Source organism: Giraffa tippelskirchi, chromosome 5, assembly GCF_054371585.1.
Source record: "Giraffa tippelskirchi isolate mGirTip1 chromosome 5, T2T-mGirTip1v1.2.pri, whole genome shotgun sequence".
NCBI classification, from domain to species: Eukaryota; Metazoa; Chordata; class Mammalia; order Artiodactyla; family Giraffidae; genus Giraffa; species Giraffa tippelskirchi.
Window position 1 is genome coordinate 105,371,803 of NC_137279.1, and position 21,909 is coordinate 105,393,711.

The 21,909-nt window shown below is 38.4% G+C and overlaps 1 protein-coding gene across 2 annotated transcripts in view; it reads right to left on the reverse strand.

Annotated features, from left to right (window-relative positions):
• The window catches only part of MAN1A2 (mannosidase alpha class 1A member 2), a 144,943-nt gene extending 123,684 nt beyond the window's left edge, over window positions 1-21,259 (reverse strand). For both annotated transcript variants that reach the window (XM_081492966.1, XM_081492967.1), the window contains exon 1: window positions 19,596-21,259. In XM_081492966.1, coding sequence (XP_081349092.1) covers window positions 19,596-19,897 — 302 coding nt within the window. In that variant the 5' untranslated portion in view covers window positions 19,898-21,259. The remainder of the gene's footprint in view (window positions 1-19,595) is intronic.
• Between the last annotated feature and the right edge of the window lie 650 nt (window positions 21,260-21,909).

Genomic DNA, 21,909 nt, shown 5'->3' on the forward strand with positions numbered 1-21,909 from the left:
CAGGAGATCTTCCCCACCCAGGGATCAAACTCGGGTCTCCCACGTTGCAGACAGACGCTTTATCATCTGAGCAGGCACCAACTATTTTTAAGAGAATTGTTCACAAATACAATCTAAGGTGATCTACAACAGCAAATTAATATATTCTATTTGAACAGAATAACACTGTCATATATATGACAAAGAACTTTCTGAATGTTACTCTTTTAAGCTAAACCGTGTATTCTTCTGGTATACTGATTTATAGGTAAGAACCAAATAGGACAAATTCGCTCACATTTGGGCTCACAAATTCTTTAAGAGTGAATCCCATTCTTAAGAAAACATATTAATGGAAAAGTCCAGCTGTTTCTCAATATGAGTAACTGTTAGCCACCTGAAAGAGGATGAAAGCAATTCAAAGCATAGCATGGTGAAACTTACTGATCCTCTAGTTTCTATACCAAATCAATTACTTTATCGTGTGGCTCCCACAAAATACCAACTTCTTTAGTGTTATCATTTTAATACAGCAGTTCATGAATCATCAACACAAACTCACTGCCTTTACCTTAATTTTAGTTAGATACAGGTCATTTATATGGGTATTAAAAAGGTTTTATTTACATAGAGAGTTGCTCTAGATAAATCTAACTTGGGTTTTAGGGGATTTTAGTTTAAATTATGGTAAAATGTTAAGTGTTAGCTGCTCAGTTGTGCCAGACTCTTCACAACCCCATGGACTGCAGCCCACCAGGCTTCTCTGTCCATGAGATTTTCCAGGCAAGAATACTGGAGTGGGTTGCCATTTCCTTCTCCAGGGGATCGTCCCAACCCAGGGATAGAACCTGGATCACCTGCACTGCAGACAGCTTGTTTACTGACTGAGCTACAAGGGAAGCCCAATTACAGGTTAAATGGGCTTCCCAGCTAGTGCTAGTGGTAAAGAATCCACCTCCCAATGTAGGAGACATAAGAGACAAGAGTTCGATCCCTGGATCAGGAAGATCTCCTGGAGGAAGAAATGGCAATGCACTCCTGTATTCTTGCCAGGAAAATCTCATGGATAGAGGAGCCTGGCTGGCTACAGTCCATGGGGTCACAAAGAGTTGGACACAACAGAGCATCTGAGCCACAACCCACAGGTTAAAGAGTTATTGGTCATTGAATTAACTTCAGCTTAACTCACTGATAATCAAAAAATATTTACCAAATGTGAGGGGCATTGAGCTAGGTGCAGGGAATATAGAAAAAGAAGACAAATTATTTGCCCACAGGAGTTCACAATCTAATAAATACATAAACAAAACAAGCACAAAACAGGTAGATCACAGCAGAGGAACTAAATAACTACAGGTGGAGTACCAGGGGACCATAGGTTAGATAAAAGAGGTAAGACAGCCACAGAAAAGTACAGGCATTTGCTAATAAGCACACATTTCAAACTACTGTACAAATGTGCTCATTTTACATGCCAACAAGGTTATGCTCAAAATTCTTCAAGCAAGGCTTCAGCAGTACATGAACTAAGAACTTCCAGATGTACAAGCTGGATTTAGAATAGGCAGAGAAACCAGAGATCAAATTGCCAACATTTGCTGGATTATGGAGAAAGCAAGGGAATTCCAGAAAAACATCTACATCTGCTTCATTGACTACCCTAAAGCCTTTGACTGTGCGGATCATAACAAACTAGAAAACTCTTCAAGAGATGGGACTACCAAACCACCTTATCTATCACCTGAGAAACCTGTATGTGGGTCAAGAAGCAACAGCTAAAACCAGTCATGGAACAACTGACTGGTTCAAATTTGAAACAGGAGTAAGACAAGGCTGTATACTGTCACCCTGCTTATTTAAGTTATATGCCGAGTATATTATGCAAAATGCCAGGCTGGATAAATCACAAGTAGGAATCAAGATTGCCAGGAGAAATATCAACAACCTAAGGTGTGAAGAAAGTGAAGAAGAACTAAAGAGCCTCTTGAGGAGGGTGAAAAGGAGAGTGAAAAAGCTGGCTTAAAACTCATCATTCAAAACACGAAGATCATGTCATTTGGTTCCATCATTTAATGGCAAATGGAAGGGTAGAAAGTGAAAGCAGCAAGATTTTAATGTCTTGAACTCCAAAATCACTGTGGACAGAGGCTGCAGCCATCAAATTAAAAGATGCTTGCTCCTTGGAAGAAAAGCTATGACAAACATAGACAGTGTATTAAAAACAGAGATATCACTTTGCCAATAAAGGTCCATATAGTCAAAACTATGGTCCAGTAATCATGCACAGATGTGAGAGTTGGATCATAAAGAGGGCTGAGCACCGAAGAATTGATGCTTTCAAATTGTGTTGCTGGAGAAGACTCTTGAGAGTCCCCTGGATGGCAGGGAGATCAAATCAGTCAATCCTGAAGGAAATCAATCCTGAATATTCATTGGAAGGGCTACTGTTAGAGCTCCAATACTTTGGCCACCTGATGCAAAGAGCCAACTCACTGGAAAAGACTCTGATGCCAGGAAAGAATGAAGTAACCTCAGGTTATTTATATATGCCCCTGTTGATAGATTTTTTTTTATGGAGTTGGTATGACCACTAGAGTATAGTGTGCAGAGTGGAGAAGGAGCAAAGACAGCCTCTTAAATGCAGTCCCCAATCTTTTTGGCACCAGGGATCAGTTCCATGGAAGACAATTTTTCCATGGACTGGGGCGGTGCAGGGGAGAGGGGGAAGGATGGTTCAGGTGGTAATGCCAAAAGCAATAGGGAGCTGCAGATGAAGCTTCACTTGCTTGCCAGCTCCTTACCTCCTGCTATGCAGCCACGTTGGTTTCTATTATTTAAACAGTATGCTATGCTAGTTAAACAAATATACAGAAGGACATAGAGAAACCAGAAACAAAGATAATAATATGAAAAATTATTATCAGTGAGAGGGTAGGATGGTATCATTGACTCAATGGACATGAGTGTGAGCAAGCTCCAGGAGATGATGAAGGACAGGGAAGCCTGGTGTGCTGCAATCCATGGGGTTGCAAAGAGTTGGACACGACTGCGCAACTGAGCAACACCAACTACATAAAAATCCAAAAAGCAAAATATCATAAAGGAAAATATTATCACATTAAAATTTAAAACTTCTATAAAACTGGAGTATAAAAATAAATGAAGCATGAAAATCAGACATCCATTGCAAGAATTTATCTTTAATGCATATAAGTAATGAAGAATTCATCTAGAATATATAAATAATTCCTACAAATGAATAAGAAAAAGAACAATCTCAAAGAAAAATTGGCCAAAAAAAAAAAAGTGAACAAGCAACTCAAAGACTAGGAAACTGAAGCAACCAATAAATATGTTTAAGAAAAATTCCATCTTACTAGTAATCAAGAAATAAAAACTAAAATTTGTATCAAATTGCTAAAGATTTCTAAAATTTAACGATGCCATGGTTTACAAAGATGCAAGTGGGAGGTAAATTGGTACAACCCCTCTAGAGACTAACTTAGCAGCAAAACATGCAGTCAATGATGCATATAATTTACAACTCAATAATTGTATTACTAAGCTTTTACCTTGGAGAAAAAAACACATGTGCCCAAGTACACATGTACAAGAATGCTTTTGCAGTTAGAATATGGAATTAACATAAAAAAAAAATCTATCAACAGGGGCATATATAAATAACCTGAGGTTTAATCATACAATAGAATATCTACATGAGTAACTAAACGAGAGCCCAATATGATAATATATCCGATATGATAATATATATAAATCACTTTTAAAATGTTGAATTAAAAAAACTTGCTGAGTATGGCAAAAACTATTACAATATTGTAAAGTAATTAGCCCCCAAGTAAAATAAATAAATTTATAAAAAAAAAAATAAAAAAAAAAATTAAAAAAAAAAAAAAAAAAAAAAAACTTGCTGAATGAGATATACAATGTTTAAGAGCATGCAGAATATAATTATATATTTTACAATTTTTTGTATATATAACATATCAATATATATGGAGCATACGTATAAAACCATGTTTTGAAAAAGACAGTATCAAACTCAGAATAGACGTTTATCTCAAGAAGGGAAATCTTCAGCTAAAACAGAAAAATGTTAAGATCTGAAATAGTGGATACAGTGACAATGTTAGCTGTTAAAAGACTTTTATGTATGCTTATAACAAACAAACAAAAAAGAATGAGAGGACTTATACCTGATATCAAAACATACTATAAGACTTCAAATGGTGGTTACTTTGGGGAGTAATCAGAAAGATCCATGGGGTTTAAAGAAAAAAAAGAACTCTGTATACTCTGGGATATATTATCTTTTATTATATTTTTAATTTTTTTAGTATTTGTTCATTTACTTAATGAGGTTGCTGGATCTTAGTTGCAGCACTCAGGATTTTTTAGTTGTAGCATGTGAACTCTTAATTGCAGCATGTGGGATCTATTATAGTTCCCTGACCAGGGATCAAACCCTGGACCCCGCATTGGGAGCACAGAGTCCCAGACACCAGACCACCAAGGAAGTCCTTGGGATATATGATTTTTTATTTAACTAATTCCCTGAGGACAGACATTTGGATCATTCACCATGTCATGTTATAGCTTCCAGGGACATTCTTAAACATTTCTTTGTGCACTGATGTAAAGATTTACTAGGATAAGTTCTTAGAAGAATTTCTAAATCAAAGAATATGTACATTAAATTGGTTGGTATTTATTAAATTAATTGATTACTAAATTGTTCATTACAAAAATTCTATTACTTTACACCTGCACCAACAGTGTAAGCGCAAGTGGAGCCAGCTGCTCAATATACACTGCCCCTAGGTATAAACAATCTTTTTAAGTAGAGGAAAAAAAACCTAGGTCATGAAAAGGTAAATGTTGATTAATAGTATCACAAATTAATAGAAAAATAATTTATATTTATTATACACGCCAAAAAGATATAAACTTTATATCAGATGCCACCTTACTGCAAAGTTATGGAAGAAGTCATGTACATACAAAAACTTTTTAAATAAACTTATGAATATAAATCTATACAGCTATATATAAATAGTTTTAGATACCTGAAGACATATAATCATGTGAGATCCCAATTTTGCACAATGATTGGCATACTTTTTTAGATGCCAGGGTCTGGTTCCTTATTGAAAAAAGCTTCAGAACACTGGACCTCACTTCCAGATAACCCAGTCCATATGCCAGAAATGCAAAAATTAATGACACAAATGTTTATTACAAGAAAAAAGAAAGGAAGAAAGACAACAACTTATCTGAACTCTCAAAAAATACCAATGACCTAAATGCATACCTGAGCCTCACCTAGGTGAAAAAGTATCCTAAGATCCCTAGAATCTGACTCCAGAGATGATAATTTATGCTTGAAGACAATGTTAAGATTTTAATCTTCTCAAGTTGAACATTTTCAGTAGTGTCCAACTAAAAGTTTATCTTCTATAATATTCTCCAATAACCCCAATACTTAGTGTAATGCTTGGCACATCATAAATACTCAAAAAAACCACTTGCTGAATAAATGAATGTATTATCACTATGAAGAGGCCAAGAGATCTGCACAAGTAATAGAGGTTAATATCATAAATATGTAAATGTCAAAAAGGAAAAGGAAAAACGAGACACACATTGTTCTTTGCAGTCTCCAGATTACATCATATCCTTTCTTTTTTAAAACTATATAACTTATCTCTAAAGTTCTTACTGATATGGAAGACAAAAGAACAGACACTTTCAATGGCATCTTTCCATATTAAGGTTAGGAAATTATTATCTCAAAGAAAATTCTGCACTAGGGTAATAAGAGCCCTACAGGGTCTGAGGCCTGAATTATTCAAGAACTCTGGTTTTCCACAGACTCTATCTTAAAGTTTTATGTAACAAATTAAACTGTTATATAAAACTTTATATGTAACTGTTAACTGAGCTCAAAAACGACACCTGGAAATACTTTTGTAAACACATCTATTACCTTCAAGCTGGTGTAAAAAAATGTTCAGTAAGTCATACTTTTAAACTTATGAGAAATAATGCATAAAAACACCATTTCAGTCATTTACACTCTTTAAACTGGCACACATTTCATTATAAAAATAACCATAATATCTATAAATGAATTAGTCATTTATAAAATTATTTTTCAAACCTTTTTTATATATAGAAATGACACTAATTCCTACTTAGAATGCACTTTATTTTCAAAGTATTTGTCATGCCTTGAACTAAATTACTACACATTCTTCAGTCCCCACTTCATAAAATTACTGGTATTTCATATGCATGAGCTGGAAGGAATCTTTGAAGGTTCAATCAATTCCTTTATTTCATAAACAAGGTACAAAGAAGTTAAACAGCTTAAAGAAATGCATTCAATAAGTAAGGACAACACTGAAACTAAAGCCCCTATCTCTTAACACTGAGCCCAATGCCCTTTTAAATATACAATGATGTCTTCATTCTGGACTACATAAAATTCCAAGATAGATATTGGAACGAATGCCTTTAAAGGAGATTTTTCCTTTATAATAAATCCTAAAAGCCAATCTGTATATAAATCTCCATCTATGCTTCATTTTAACTATGTTCCAAAAGGAAAAAATTCCAGCAAAAATTTAGTGGTAATCTAAATAAACTTTTCTGACAGGAGATTCGGTGGGAGGGGGGTTCTGGAAGGGGAAAACATGTACACCAATGGTGGATTCAAGTCAATGTATGGCAAAACAAATACAATATTGTAAAGTTAAAAAATAGATAAATAAACTAATTTAAAATTAAAAAATAAATAAATAAAAGATATTTGAAGTTAAAAAAAAACTTTTTTGACACAATATGCACAGTTATGAAAAATAAAATAGCAAAATGATTTACCTAGCCAATACTATATAGTCAGCCTGAACCATAATTTAAATACTTTTCATAACTTTCAAACAATAGTAAACATAATATTTGCCCAGTTAATCAATTAATGTTTACCATGTACTATAGATTTCATACAGATGTTTAGTTTCTGTGATACCAACTTTCCAACCCTGTCATGATCTAAATTTTAAAGTATCTATATCTGTAAAAATAGGGTTAGTAATACCTAACTTACAGGTCTGATGTAAAGAATAAATGCTAAATATGTGAAAATATTCATCATATACTCTCTATTATTTTATCTTTTTTCCCTAAAGAAGGAAAAATTCAATGTAAGGACATGCAAAATAACTTAGATACATGTGTATGGGTAAGTATTTTCTAGAGAGGGCCAAAGTGAATAATTTGCAAGTTTTTTAAAATTATTTTTAATAAAGGGCCTTTATTAAACACTGTATCCTCACTTTAAGACATTATTCATCCTACTTTTGCATCTTATCTCTCAATATTGTCTTACATTGTTTATATCTCCTTTTGTGGAATTTGTCACTTTGCCATGGACATCATTTATTCAAGATACATACTATTCTGGATGGCTTCAATGGAGAATTCTACCAAACATACAAAGAAGAACTTATACTGATCTTTCTCTACTTCTTGACTGAAGAGGAGGAGGAAACACTCCCAAAGTCATTCTATGTGGCCACCATCATCACCCTGATACCAAAACCTGACAAAGACGCCACTAAAAAAGAAAACTACAGGACAGTATCTTTGATGAATATAGATGCAAAAATCAAAAATTCTCAACAAAATATTAGCAAACCAAATTCAGTAAGACATAAAAAAGATCATACACCACGAACACACTGGATTCATTCCAGGGTCATGAGGATGGTTCAAAATACACAAATCAAACAATAGATACACCACATCAATAAAAGAAAAGACAAAAATCACATGGTCATCTCAACAGATGCAGAAAAAGCATTTGTTAAATTCAACATTCATTTATAAATAAAAACTCTTACCAAAGTGAGTATAAAGAGAATGTATCTCAACATAAATGCTATTTAGATTTGTCATAAATAGCATTTATTATGTTGAGATACATTCTCAACATATTTATGACAAATCTGGACTTCCCTAGTAGCTCAGATGGTAAAGAATCTGGTTACAGTGCAGGAGACCTGGGTTTGATCCCTGGATCGGGAAGATCCCCTGGAGAAGGAAATGGCAACCCACTCCAGTATTCTTGTCTGGAGAATTCCATGGATAGACCATGGGATCACAAAGAGTCAGACATGACTGAGCGACTAAAACTTTCTTCTATGACAAATCTACAGTTAACATAATATTCAATAGTGAAAAGCTGAAAGCCTTCCTGCTAAAATCCAGGATAAAACAAAGATGCCCACTTCCAGTATCAGAAGTCCTAGTCATAGCAATCAGACAATAAAAAGAAAGAAAGGTATCCAAATTGGAAGAGAACAGGTAAAATTGTCATTATATGCAGATGAGATGATATTATATACAGAAAATCTTACAGACTCAACAATAAAACTACTAGCACTAACTAATAAATTCAGCAAGGGAACAGGATGTAACATTAATATATAGAAATCAGTTTCTTTATACTAACAATGAAATATCAGAAAGGAAAAGTAAAAACCAATACCTTTTAAAATTACATCTATATATACGTATATACACAAGAATTTCTTAAGCCTGACCAAACTGGAGAAAGATTTATATGCTGAGAACTATAAAACACTGATAAAGGAAACTGAAGATGATTAAAAAAAAAATGGAAAACTATCCCATGCTTTTGGATTGGAAGAATTAGTACTGTTAAAACGGCCATACTACCCAAAGCAATCTACAGATTTAATATGATCCCTATCAAATTATCCATGACTTTTTCATGGAATTAGAACAAATAATCCTAAAATCTTATATGGAACCATAAAAGACCCAGAATTGCCAAGGCAATCCTGAGGAAAAAGAATAAAGCTGAAGGCATAAGTCTCCCAGACTTCTAACGATTCTACAAAACTATAGCAATCAAAATAGTGTGGTATTGGAAATTTCCTGGCAGTCCAGTTAGGACTCAGTGCTTTTACTCCTGTGACAGGGTTCAACCCCTAGTTGGAGAACTAAGATCCCACACGCCAGGTGGTGTGGCCAAAAAGGCGGGAAAAAAGCACAGTGTTGGCACAAAAAACAGACATACGGATCAATGGAACAGAATAGAAAGCCCAGAAATAAACCCACACACCTTTGGTCAATTAATTTTCAACAAAGGAGACAAGAAAATACAACAGAGAAGATAGTCTCTTCAGGAAGCGATACTGGAAAAGATGTACAACTGCATGTAAATCAATCAAGTTTGAACATATCTTCACACCATACAAACTCAAAATGGCTTAAAGACTTAACACATAACACCATAAAACCCCTATAAAAGGACACAGGCAAAGCATTTTCTGACATAAATTGTACCAAAGTTTTCTTAAGTCAGTCTCCCAAGGCAATAGAAATAAAAATAAAAATAAATGGGACCCAATCAAACTAACAAACTTTTGCAGAGCAAAGGAAACCTTCAACAAAACAAAAAGACAACTTACTGACTAGGAGAAAATATTTGCATATGACGCAATGGACAAGGGCTTCAATTTCAAAATATACAGTTTATATAACTCAGAATCAAACAACCCAATCAAAAAATGGGTTGATGACCTAAACAGACATTTCTCCAAAAGACATACAGATGCCAACAGACATATGAAAAACAGCTCAACATCACTAATTATTAGAGAAATGCAAATCAAAACTACAATGATGTAGCACCTCACACTGGTCAGAATGGCCATCATTTAAAAATCTACAAATAACAAATGCTGGAAAGAGAGAAAAGGGAAACTTCCTACCCTGTCAGTGGGTATGTAAACTGATGCAGCCATTATGAAGAACAGTATGCTGCTGCTGCTGCTGCTAAGTCGCATCAGTAGTGTCCGACTCTGTGCAACCCCATAGACGGCAGCCTAACAGGCTCCTCCGACCCTGGGATTCTCCAGGCAAGAATACTGGAGTGGGTTGCCATTTCCTTCTCCAGTGCATGAAAGTGAAAAGTGAAAGTGAAGCCACTCAGTCGTGTCCGACTCTTCGCGATCCCATGGACTGCAGCCTACCAGGCTCCTCCGTCCATGGGGTTTCCCAGGCAAGAGTACTGGAGTGGGGTGCCACTGCCTTCTCCAGTATGGAGGTCCCTTAAAAAACTAAACTTAGAGCTGCCATATGACTCAGCAATCCCGTTCCCAGGCATGTATAAAACTCTAACTGGAAAAGATACACACACCCCTGTGCTTACACTAACACTGTTTACAAAAGCCAAACATGGAAACCTAAACTGTCCATCAAAAGTTGAAGGGATAAAAAAGACGTGGTGTATTTACACAGTGGAGTATTACTAAACCATAAAATACAGAGTGAAACAATGCCATCTGCAGCAACATGGATGGACCTAGAGATTACCATACCAAGTGAAGTAAGTCAGAGAAAGATATGATATCACTTATATGTGGAATCTAAAATATGATACAAATGAACTTATATATGAAACAGAAACAGACTCACAGACATGGAAAACAAACTTACCATTACCAAAGGGGAAAGTGGGTGAGGAAGGGATAAATTAGAAGTTTGGGATTAGCAGATACAAACTACTATACATAAAATAGATAAACAAAATGGCCCCACTGTCTAGCACAGGGACCTATGTTCAATATACTGTAATAAACCATAATAGAAAAGAATACATATATAAAAAACTGAGTCACTTTGCTGTACACCAGAAACTAAACTAACACAACTACAATTCAATTTTTAAAATATATATATATACTTTCATTAAGGGTCAAATGAACATTAAGCATTGGAGAGACAAAAATAATTAAAAGACAATCATCTATTCACAAGGAACCCATGTTCCGTTGGGAGCAACAAGTAAGCAAATGACTGTAAATATGCAATCACAGACAATATATGAGAAAGATAAAAGTACATGGGGAAAAGACTACCTAAGACAGGAAAAGTAAAGGAATCAATTTGTCTGTGAAAGTGAAAGTCACTCAGTCTTGGGTGTTGGCAATCTCAGATGTTAATGGGTAAATTAATATTAACCAGAAAGCTATAGATCAGAGAGCATTATTATGAAATAAGATTAAATGCAAATCAAAGTAATTCAAGCACATATTTATAATACTAAATAATGATGACAAAATCTAACCTTACACTACATATTAATATTATAGATGCTACATAAGTCTATGTAAATATTAATAATACGGAAGGAATATTCTGAGATTGTATGTTTGATCCATTAGTAAGAAAAATCAAAAGAAATATTAATAAATAAGAGTAAATAAACATTTCATAACCCTAAAACACTTGTTATAAAACCCAAAAGAAACTTTGGAACGGTTATTATAGCTTAAAGCAAATAAACTATATTTGAACAAATTGTATTTCCTTAAAACATTTAACTTCATCTAATAAATAATGCTTACCTATTAACATTCAACTTCTGGGGCACTGAACAGCAAGCAATTTCTAGTACATGCTGACCAACATGAAAATCAGGACTTTAAACCCATGGCTGATTCTTGTCAATGTATGGCAAAAACTATTACAATATTGTAAAGTAATTAGCCCCCAAGTAAAATAAATAAATTTATAAAAAAAAAAAAAAAAAAAGAAAATCAGGACTTACACCTTGGCATTCTGCATTTTAATCATACCATACTAGTTCTTCATTCATTTCTGAGAAAAATGAAAAACATACTGATTTTATAACAGTGACTTTATAATGCAAAAGCAAAGTCACTGTCACTTTGCTTAGGATCAAAATTAGACTCTAAATAAGAGTACACAAATGTCATCTGGTAAGCAGCCCCCAAATACAGTCTCTTCCAAATTACTATTAATACTTATGAAAGATGCAGAAAAGAATAAAACTCAGGCTATCAAAGAAATAAGAGCCATCATGTCAGAATCTGGAAGAATTCTTCAGAAACTTATAACCATATCTTACTCATTATACAAAAAATGTCCAAACTACACTACCGCAACTGTAACTTATCTCAGAGACCTAACCATAAAATGGGATAGAAACTTTCATGTCGTCAGAGCACTGTTCAACTTGCCTTCCCCGCAGTATCTTCCCAATTCTTTCCTTATTATCTAACTAGCTAGCTACATCAGAGAACAACTTCTGGAGGATAAGGGAAGCAGAATGAAAAACTGTATTCTATATTCTAGCTGGTAAGAGAACAAGAAGAATCTCAGTAGCTGTCTATGATGTCAACTGTACCCAAAATTGTGAAATCTACTCTAGTGCTACAAGTTGAGAGGACTAAAGATATCAGAACAGAAGAAAAGAGACTGAAAGCTATATAAATCACTCTGTCCTCCAACTATGGAGCTGAAACAGGTATTCACTCAATATATAAGCAGATCTAAAAACAAAAAAAGCATCAAAGACATCTACACCACAGATTATTGATAAATGTCAAGTATAAACTGATTTTACCTTATTCACATCTGAGTAAAGGGAAGTGGGCCTTAGGAAGCATCACTACAAACAAAGCTACTGGAGGTGATGGAATTCCAGCTGAGCTACTTCAAACCCTAAGAGATGATGCTGGATGCTATTAAAGTGTTACATTCAATATGCTAGCAAATTTAGAAAATTCAGCCACTGGCCACAGGACTGGGAAAAGTCAGAATTCATTCCAATCCCAAAGAAAGGCACTGCCAAAGAATGTTCAAATTACCACACAATTGCACTCATCTCACACACTAGTAAAGTAATGCTCAAAATTATCCAAGCCAGGCTTCAACAGTAGGTGAACTGTGAACTTCCAGATGTTCAAGCTGGATTTAGGAAAGACAGAAGAACCAAAGATCAAATTGCCAACAACTGTTGGATCACAGAAAAACCAAGAGAATTCCAGAAGAACATCTACTTCTGCTTCATTGACTATGCTAAAGCCTTTGACTGTGTGGATCACAACAAATTGTGGAAAATTCTTAAAAAGATGGGAATACCAGACCACCTGACCTGCCTGAGAAACCTGTATGCTGCTCAAGAAGCAACAGTTAGAACCAGACACGGAACAAAAGACTGGTTCCAAAGTGGGAAAAGAATACATCAAGGCTATATATTGTCACCCTGCTTATTTAACTTATATGCAGAGTGCATAAGGTGAAATGCTGGGCTGGATGAAGCAGAAGCTGGAATTAATATTGCCGAGAGAAATATCAATAACCTCAGATATGCAGATATGCCACCTTTATGACAGAAAGCAAAGAGGAACTAACGAGCCTCTTGATCAATGTGAAAGAGAGTGAAAAAGCTGGCTTATAACTCAACAATTAAAACATGAAGATCATGGCAGCCAGTCCCATCATCTCATGGCAAATACATGGAGAAACAATGCAAACAGTGACAGACTATTTTCTTGGGCTCCAAAATCACTGCAGATGGTGACTGCTGTCATGAAATTAAAAGACGCTTGCTCCTTGGAAGGAAAGTTATGACCAACCTAGACAGCATATCAAAAAGCAGAGACATTACTTTGCCAGCAAAGGTCTGTCTAGTCAAGGCTATTGTTTTTCCAGTGGTCATGTATGGATGTGAGAGTTGGACTATAAAGAAAGCTGAGCGCCGAAGAATTGATGCTTTTGAACTGTGGTGTTGGAGAAGACTCTTGAGAGTCCCTTGGACCGCAAGAAGATCCAACCAGTCAATCCTATACAAAATCAGTCCTGAATATTCATTAGAAGGACTGATGCTGAAGCTGAAGCTCCAATACTTTGGCCACCTGATCTGAAGAGCCGATTCATTAGAGAAGACCCTAATGCTGGGAAAGATTGAAGGCAAAAGAAGGAGACGAGATGGTTGGATGGCATCACTGACTCAATGGACAAGAGTCTGAGCAAGCTCAGGGATCTGGTGATGGACAGGGAAGCCTGGCGTGCTGCAGTTCACGGGGTCACAAAGAGTCAGACACAACTGAGTGACTGAACAACAGCTAAAAAAAAAGGGCAGTAGAAAAAATAAACACAAGACAATTAGGGAAATATATTACAAGGGGAAACCCAGCAGACTTACAGGATAAAATAAATGTGCAACCTCTCTAAAACAGAAGCAAGTAAGCCCTAAATAAAGAACAGGATGCAGGGAGAGGAGGCATGGGAGATGAGGAAAGGTAATAAGAAAGCTAAACTCTTAATGGTGAGATATAAAATCTCTACTCCTGCAACAGAAAAGAAAAGTGAATCAAGCCAAAACTTCAAACATAAGATGAAAAACTTGAGGAACTCTCACTACAGCATGCTACAATCTGGACTAGCCATATGTCACGTTCAAAAGCCACATGACACTAGTGACTACGATACTGTCCAACACAGGATTAAAGTGATTCTGTCTAGTACAATGTCACACAGCTAGTTAGTAAAACCAAGATGCAACTTTAAGTCCTTCTGACTCCAGATCTTGTGTTCTTTCCTTTTGAGCAAACTATCAGAAGTTAACATACACTCAACCCCAAGAATTCAATTTATACTTGCAAAATTTTGACTGGAGGTTGAAATTTATTCGTTGTTCAAAGAAATATTTCAAAAAACAAAAACACAAAGCCCATTTATATAATGCCAACATATAAAACAAATGTCAGTGTCAAAAGTGAAAATTAATAAGTAAAATTCTTATTAGATAGGCCTGTTATGTACACAAATTATGAACATGATACTTTATGTATATCAGTGTATATTTATCATATTTCATGTATACTATAACCACTAGCTAAATGTTTTGGTTACTTTAAAATCACAGATGCTAAACATGACTAAAATCACAGATGCTAAACATGTATCATGAACATCAAGTGATACATTCTATGTCATTGTCATCTGGAAAGTATTGTTCGAAAACTGTATTATTTATGAACCATTTAATGGGAGGGAACATATAGGTTTTCTCAGGAAAACACTTTATCTTAAATTCATGTAATATCAATTATATAAAGTATTAGTTAAATATAGTGTATATTTCTTAGCAATCCATAACCATGTCACTCAGAAACTGAGTTATCCTAGACTACCTCCTCGTCCTCCTTTAGACTCCATATTCAACCAACCACCAACTTCCATGCAACTTAACAGTTTGAACGTCTCTTGAATCAAGTACTTTTCTCCACTAATTTCTCTCCTCCACTTTCACCACTGTGGTCTAAGCCAATATCCTCTGTGACCTATGCTCTCCTAACTGATTTCACTACATTTCCTCCTGTTCCCCTCAAACCCAGTGTTTACACTGCAACCAAAGTGATTATTTATATTTTTTAAATACTAAATGATTATGACACTCCCTTGCTTCAAAGAAAACTCTTCAATGACCTCCCACAGTACTTAAGATCAAAATACTTGACTAAAAACTCTACAGAATTCTGCCTAGGGATTCCGAGCTCAACAACAACCAGGTTAAATATTGATTCATTAAATTCACTTATCTGGCAACTTAATTGAGTGGCACAAAACGAGGAGCCAACGCCCCTCTAGAGGGAGTAGCAGCTGCCTGGATCCAGCTGAGCACTGCCATCTGAAAATACAGACGTGGATGTTGCTATATCCTCTACTTTTTCAAGAGAAATTCGAAATCCAGACTTCGTGTGAAATTTCCCTGATACGTCAATGCTAGCAACTCATTCAAACTTTTCAAACAATAAGGAAGCCGAATATGACTCCTCACCTCGTCTCTTCATCTAGCCCCACACCACTAATCTCTATACGAGCCATACCAGCCACACTGAGTATTTCTCAGATCCTCAACAATGCTGAAACCAACCACAATCCTGCATAGCCCTCCAGGGCACAAAACTCTTTTCTGTGTCCCATTCCTTGTTTGTAGCAAAAAGGCTTTCCACCTCCAAAACCTTTCCTAAGTCCACAGGGCAGATTCAGTTACTAACCAGGGAAGTGAGGGAACAGCAGAAAGAAACAACACAGCAGTGATCCTCCTCAGGGAGGTGCATAACAATATGACACATATCTCCCAGTTCTGACAGGAACTAGGGTCTCCATCCAGGTGGAAGACAGTACCTTCAGGCTGAACACAAGCATGTTCTGGCTCCAACCCTAACTGGTTGGAATCAGAAGGCTGATGACTGAGATTCCTAGAACACCACCCTGTTACCTCACCACCAATAGATTAAGAGGAAGTCACACACCCTGCAGCCCTCTCCCCAGAACTTTTGCCTATAAAAACTCTTCCCTGAAAATTACCAGGCAGTTTGAGTCTTTGGAGCATGAGTTGTCCCATTCTCTTTTCTTGGCCCTTGCAATAAACTTTTCTCCACTCCAAAGTTTGTTCGGCCTCATAGTGCATCAGGCACATGAACTTGGGTTTGAGAGTGATACTACTTAGGGCTCTCACACTACTTAGGGCTCTTGCACATGTCATGTTCTCTGCTTCGATCTTTTTTTTCCCCTCAACTCTACCTGACTTAGCAATCTCCTACTTGTAAGCTTCTGAGCAGTTGTTTCCTCAAAAAGCCTTCTCTCCTCCCACTGTCTGTCCCCCACTCCACAGGCTAACTCACATCATTACGTGCTCTGACAGCACTGAATACATCTCGTAACACTCATCACACCCAAAAAATAAACTTGTTCATTTAATGTCTGTCATCCCTTCCCACCCCTCCCCCTAGGTAGGAAGTGCCATAAAAGCAGGGCCCAATACACAGCAGACATGCAATACACATTTATTGCTAAATAATTTGATGATATAATATTCTTTTAGATAATAAGGTTCTGGTGCACTTTTAAAAATTAATCTGCACCCAACTTTGCAGCAACATGTACAATATTTAAAGGTACATGTAAGTAGACTCAGAATTAAAATGTTCAAAATATAATTATTAATAATAATTGCTAATATTTACTGAGCATTTACTAAATGCTAGGAACCACACTAAGCACTTTGCACGCACTGCATCTCGTTCAATATAACAATCTGTAATCCAGAGGAAGCAACTAAGGCACAGAGTTTGCAAATCTGTTCCAAATCACATATCTAATCACTGACAAACTAGGATATGAATCCATGCTCAGTCTGACTCCAGAGCTTAAGCACCTAACCACCACACTAAACTAAGTAAGAAAAGCCAATTCAACAAGTATCCGTTAAGTACTGTGAATAAGAAATAATGGCCAAGATTTATTTTTCATTACTTCTCCATTAAAGTAAGGCTCCTCATCCCTCTATCCTACACTCTTCTCCATACACCCAAAATTAAGATAAGTCATCATTTGTATTTCCTCAACTAAGAAAGATGATACTTTGACCACATCCAAAATAGGCATGAACTTAGTACCAAATGTATCTGTTAAAATGTCATCTTCCTGAATTACTTTTAAATATGTTAATGTTAATTCAGAAAGACAGCATTTTAACAGACAGAGGATGAGATGGTTGGATGGCATCATCGACTCAACGGACATGAGTTTGGGCAAACTGTGGGAGACAGTGAAGGACAGAAAAGCCTGGTGCTGTAGTCGATGGGGTGGCAAAGAGTCGGACACAATTGAGTCACCAAACGACAACGTTAATGTTTATACATTAATGTTTCATATTTTACATTGAAATCTGATGATTTGAATGATATATTATTTGGAATGTATTTTGCTGCTCAAATGAGAAAAATTACTTATAACTATAAACTGTTTTCAGATACGGTGACAATCAATATAAAAATAAACTGATTTACCACATAAAATATGCTCAGAGATAATAAAGGGATCCCTCAACACCTGAACTCTATTCCAATTCGTGCTTTCCAAAACTCAAGAACCAACATATTTGAGTGTCTCACATAAATGATTTGTTGTCCAGACTCTTACTACCCAAAATCTAAGATTTGGCTCACTCGCCATACCTTGTTAAGAGAATTCAATAACCAATCTCTCACTCCAAACTCAGAAATCCAAGTTTTGTACAGTGAATCAAAAAGCATATGTATTGAAGGGCTATATAAATTTAAGAGTTCTTGTTTTAAGAGATTTAAATAGGTTTTTTAAATGTGGGGAAAATGCACATATTGCACATATATGTATTTTCATTCAAATTTGAAATTTAAATTCCACTTAACAGAATTTTTCTATGTGAACATTTTTAAACTAGAATGTGCCACATTTCTTAACCTTTAAATCAATTTAAAATATAAAGGAAACTGTTAAGTATATGACAGACAACTATAAGAGAGTTAAATAATGTTAATTTGTGGCTTCAAAGAGCTCTGAAGTCAGTCTTAGCATCTTTTAAAAAAAAAATACTTATCATTATAAATACCATGGGAAATAAGATTTTCAAGGAAAGCAGTACTTTCAGTGTTAATTTTTGAGCAACGTATTTCACAGATCACATTAGATTTTTCTCGAAGTCACGAAGAGCAAAGGACAAAATAAAAGAAACAAATGAAAAGAATACAAAAGTTGAAGATGATGGCAAAAATTTCAAATTAATTTGGTTACAGACCAATGGTATGAAACAATTTTAGAAGTAACTACTCCATAAGGTTCAGCCAAAAGTCAAAGAAACAGCAAGCAAAGAACTAGACTGAGAAAAAGGAAAAATCAGCTCTCATTACAACAGTCCATTTTCCTAAAGTATTTAACTTCGGATAACATTTGAACACAAGCTTTTTCAAAAACTTTGTGCTTGAGGAAAAGTTAAAACTAGCATCAGTTGAGAACAGACTATAAGCCTTTTTTTTTTTTAACATACTCAAAAATTAATTTAAGAAATGGAGCAAAAGGGGGAAAGATGGAGCAGGGGAAAAAAGAACAAAACTGTAGGTCTGAAGAAAGCAAACTACTTTCCCAGATTCTTCTTTTGATATAATAAAAGATTTAAAGAGAGCTAGAGCTCCCATTTTATCCTAATTTGGATACATTCTCCCAAGAGCTCACTTCAGATTTAGTGACTGGAAAGAATGTGAACCCTTTAATTAAGCAAATTTCAAGAGTTACTTGACACACACCACCTTCCACATGGGAAAAAAAAAAAGAACAAAATTATATTTAAAAACATAACCAAATCTTGTCTACAAGACTCACAAAGTGAGTGATTTAAGATTCACTGAGTTCTTTAACTTAACTGATTCCACACAGAGCACCAAAATACATCCACTGTGCCTGTGCTTATCCTGCTAAAATGCTAAGTTTCACTACTGACGTTAACTACCAGCCAGAGAACCAGGGCCCTTTGAGAGACAACAAATCCATAGATGTCAGGATTCCATGGATCTATTTCACAGGGTGGCACAATGACATAAAGCAACACCTTCTTAATAAATGAAGGCACGGCCTATTTCACTACTTCTTCAGGTTAAGTTTTCATACCTCCATTCCCAATTGCTCACATCAGACCCAACACCCCTGAACACAAATGTTCCTCCTACATAAAACGAAGGAGCTGGACTTTGGATGGGTCTCTGGAGTCCTTCCAGTTTGTGGTTCTCTATTTAACTAGTTGTGAAATCACAATACAGCTCTCACAACTCAGGGAAAGATACATTTCACTGCCAAAAAATAACAGATCTGATGCAATAAACCATACCTCGCTCTGCCAAGCATTAATACCAGAACTTCTGAAATAAACAAACCTGTGTCTATGTTCATCTGGTCCATGGATCAGGAAGATTCCAGGGTGTTTCGCCCCTTTGCCGGCATCTACATGAGGAATTAACACATCTTCCAAACCCAGATCAAAGCGTTTGTGTTTTGAAGAGTCTGGAAGAAAGAAGAATGCCCCAAAACACAGGGTGATGAAGGCACTTAGAATAAGGAGGAGGATAAACTTCTCAGAAAGTCTCAAGGTAGCCCTGTGATGCGGGAAGGAAGGCGGCCCCAGGTTCAGAGGTGGTATCCTTCGTCCAGAGAGGGGTAGCAGCGCTGGGGTAGTCATCGTTTAAGCTCTTGGGCAAAATATTTTATAAAGTTCTCATCTTGTATCAAACGTATGATACATTGAACCGGCTTCGGAATCTTGGCAAAAATGGGGAAATTCAATTTTTCTCCTCTTAAAGGACTGTTGTGCTTTTCAACAGGGCACCTCTTTCACGCTCATTCAATTACATGCAGAAACGCGTGTGGCCCCCAAACGATCACTAGTTTAAGTCCTGTGATATTTTCTTTGCCATCTGGCTTTCGGTACCTCACCGGGTGATTACAAGTCTCCTCTTCATTCCCAAGGGTAGATCAGGCAAGCAACACCGCAGAAAGGATGCAAGGTGGGCTCTTCCATCCCTGCACCTCTGGGAGACGCTCCAACGTGGTCTTCCGCCCCAAAAGGGAGACTGACGTGATCCGAGGAATTGTAGAAGGTTCACTTGGGCTCCTCTGATGCTTCGATTGGAGAATTTCTTAATCTCAGTGGTGAAAAACCAAGGGGCTCTTCAGAAGTCGGCCAGCCGAGAGGAGGGGTCTCCCGCCTCAGGGCGAAGCCAAAAGAGCGACGCTGGGTGAAAAGCAGGAAAGAGGGCTCCTACGCCCGCGCCTCCCGACCCTGTCCCCCGGCTCCGAGGGCAGGGGACAGCTCCGATGCTGCCCCCTCGACAGTCGGCGCGAAGGGCATTCGCGTCCAAAATACCTGCGCCCTCCCAGCCGCGGCCGCTGTTGCTATCGCTCGGGTCTGTCAGCGAGCGGAACTTCCTCCTCCGCGGCCACTGAGAAGCCCCGGCGTGTGCTGGGGGAGGGGAGGTGCGTCGCCCGCCCTCGCCCGGCTCCTCCTCCTCTCGGCGGCCGGTTAAGTTAACCCCGGCGCCGACTCCCCGAGAGAGGCCACCGCTGACCCCGCCGCACCCGGGCTCGGCGACCGCGCCTCCGCGGTCCGGAGGCGTAAGAAGCAGCCGAGCCGCAGCCCCCAGGTCCGAGAGCCCAGGGCAGGCGCCTGCTCATTCCTCCCTCTGCCCGGGGGCGGCGGCGGCCCCGGGCGCGCGGGAGCAGCCGCGCCTCAGGCGGGCAGAGGTCAGTTCCGTCTCCTTCCTCTCCGACCGCCGGCCGCCGTGAGGGCCTTCGCCGCGCAGCCTCGGGTCGTTCGCAGCTACTCTCTGTGGCGGTGGCGGCGGCTGCGGGAGAGGCAGCGCGTCCACGCGGTGCGGGGCTGCGGCCCGGTCCTCGCCCTGTGGCACTCTAGGCCCCGAGGGTGCGGAGCAACCGGGGCCTTCACCGTTGGGCACACGCCTGAGAGGAGCCGGCGTGTGGGGGTGGGACAGATGGCACGGGCCGGCCTCCGGCCCGGACTCGCGAGTGGGCGTCCCCGGGCGGCGGAGTGTGAGGTGCGCGCGCACGCTCCCGGCCCCGTCGCCGCCCCTCCCCCGCCCCGCCCCGCCCGGCCCGCGCTCCGGCCTCGCGCCGCTGCGGGCTCCAGCGCCGCCCTCCCGCCAGCCGCCGGCGCGCCCCCTGGAAGCCTCCTACCGCCGCCGTCTGGGCGCTTTGTAGAAGGTCTCCCGTCCGCGCTTCAGTGATAACTTCACCCGTGCCGGGCTTTGCCATCGTCACTCGTGGGACTGACCTAGCGTTTGGGGCGGGGGTGGGGAGTGTTCAGGTCACCAAGGCTTCGCTGCAATCAAGTTACTGGGACTCAAAGGATCTGACGGCCAAGGTTAACATTTAATCTTGCTCTGTGGAAATCATGTCTTCAGTTGTGGACCGTTGAATCCCTTAGGGCCCAAAGACTGGGTCTTCAACTTCTTTGCAGCCCCTGTGCACGTCGTTGGGCACCCGAGGCTCGAGTCATCTCTGTTGAGCATCAACCAAGTGCTTGGCTCTGTGTTTAAAATGGCGACCTTTCGTTTAGGTGTCCTGGTTTAGGAGTCTCCAGCAGCAGTCCATATGACCCCACAGGACAGCAGCCTCGTCGTCGTTCAGTTTCTGGAAGACATTCTCCCATCATCTCTTTCACACTCCTCACCACCA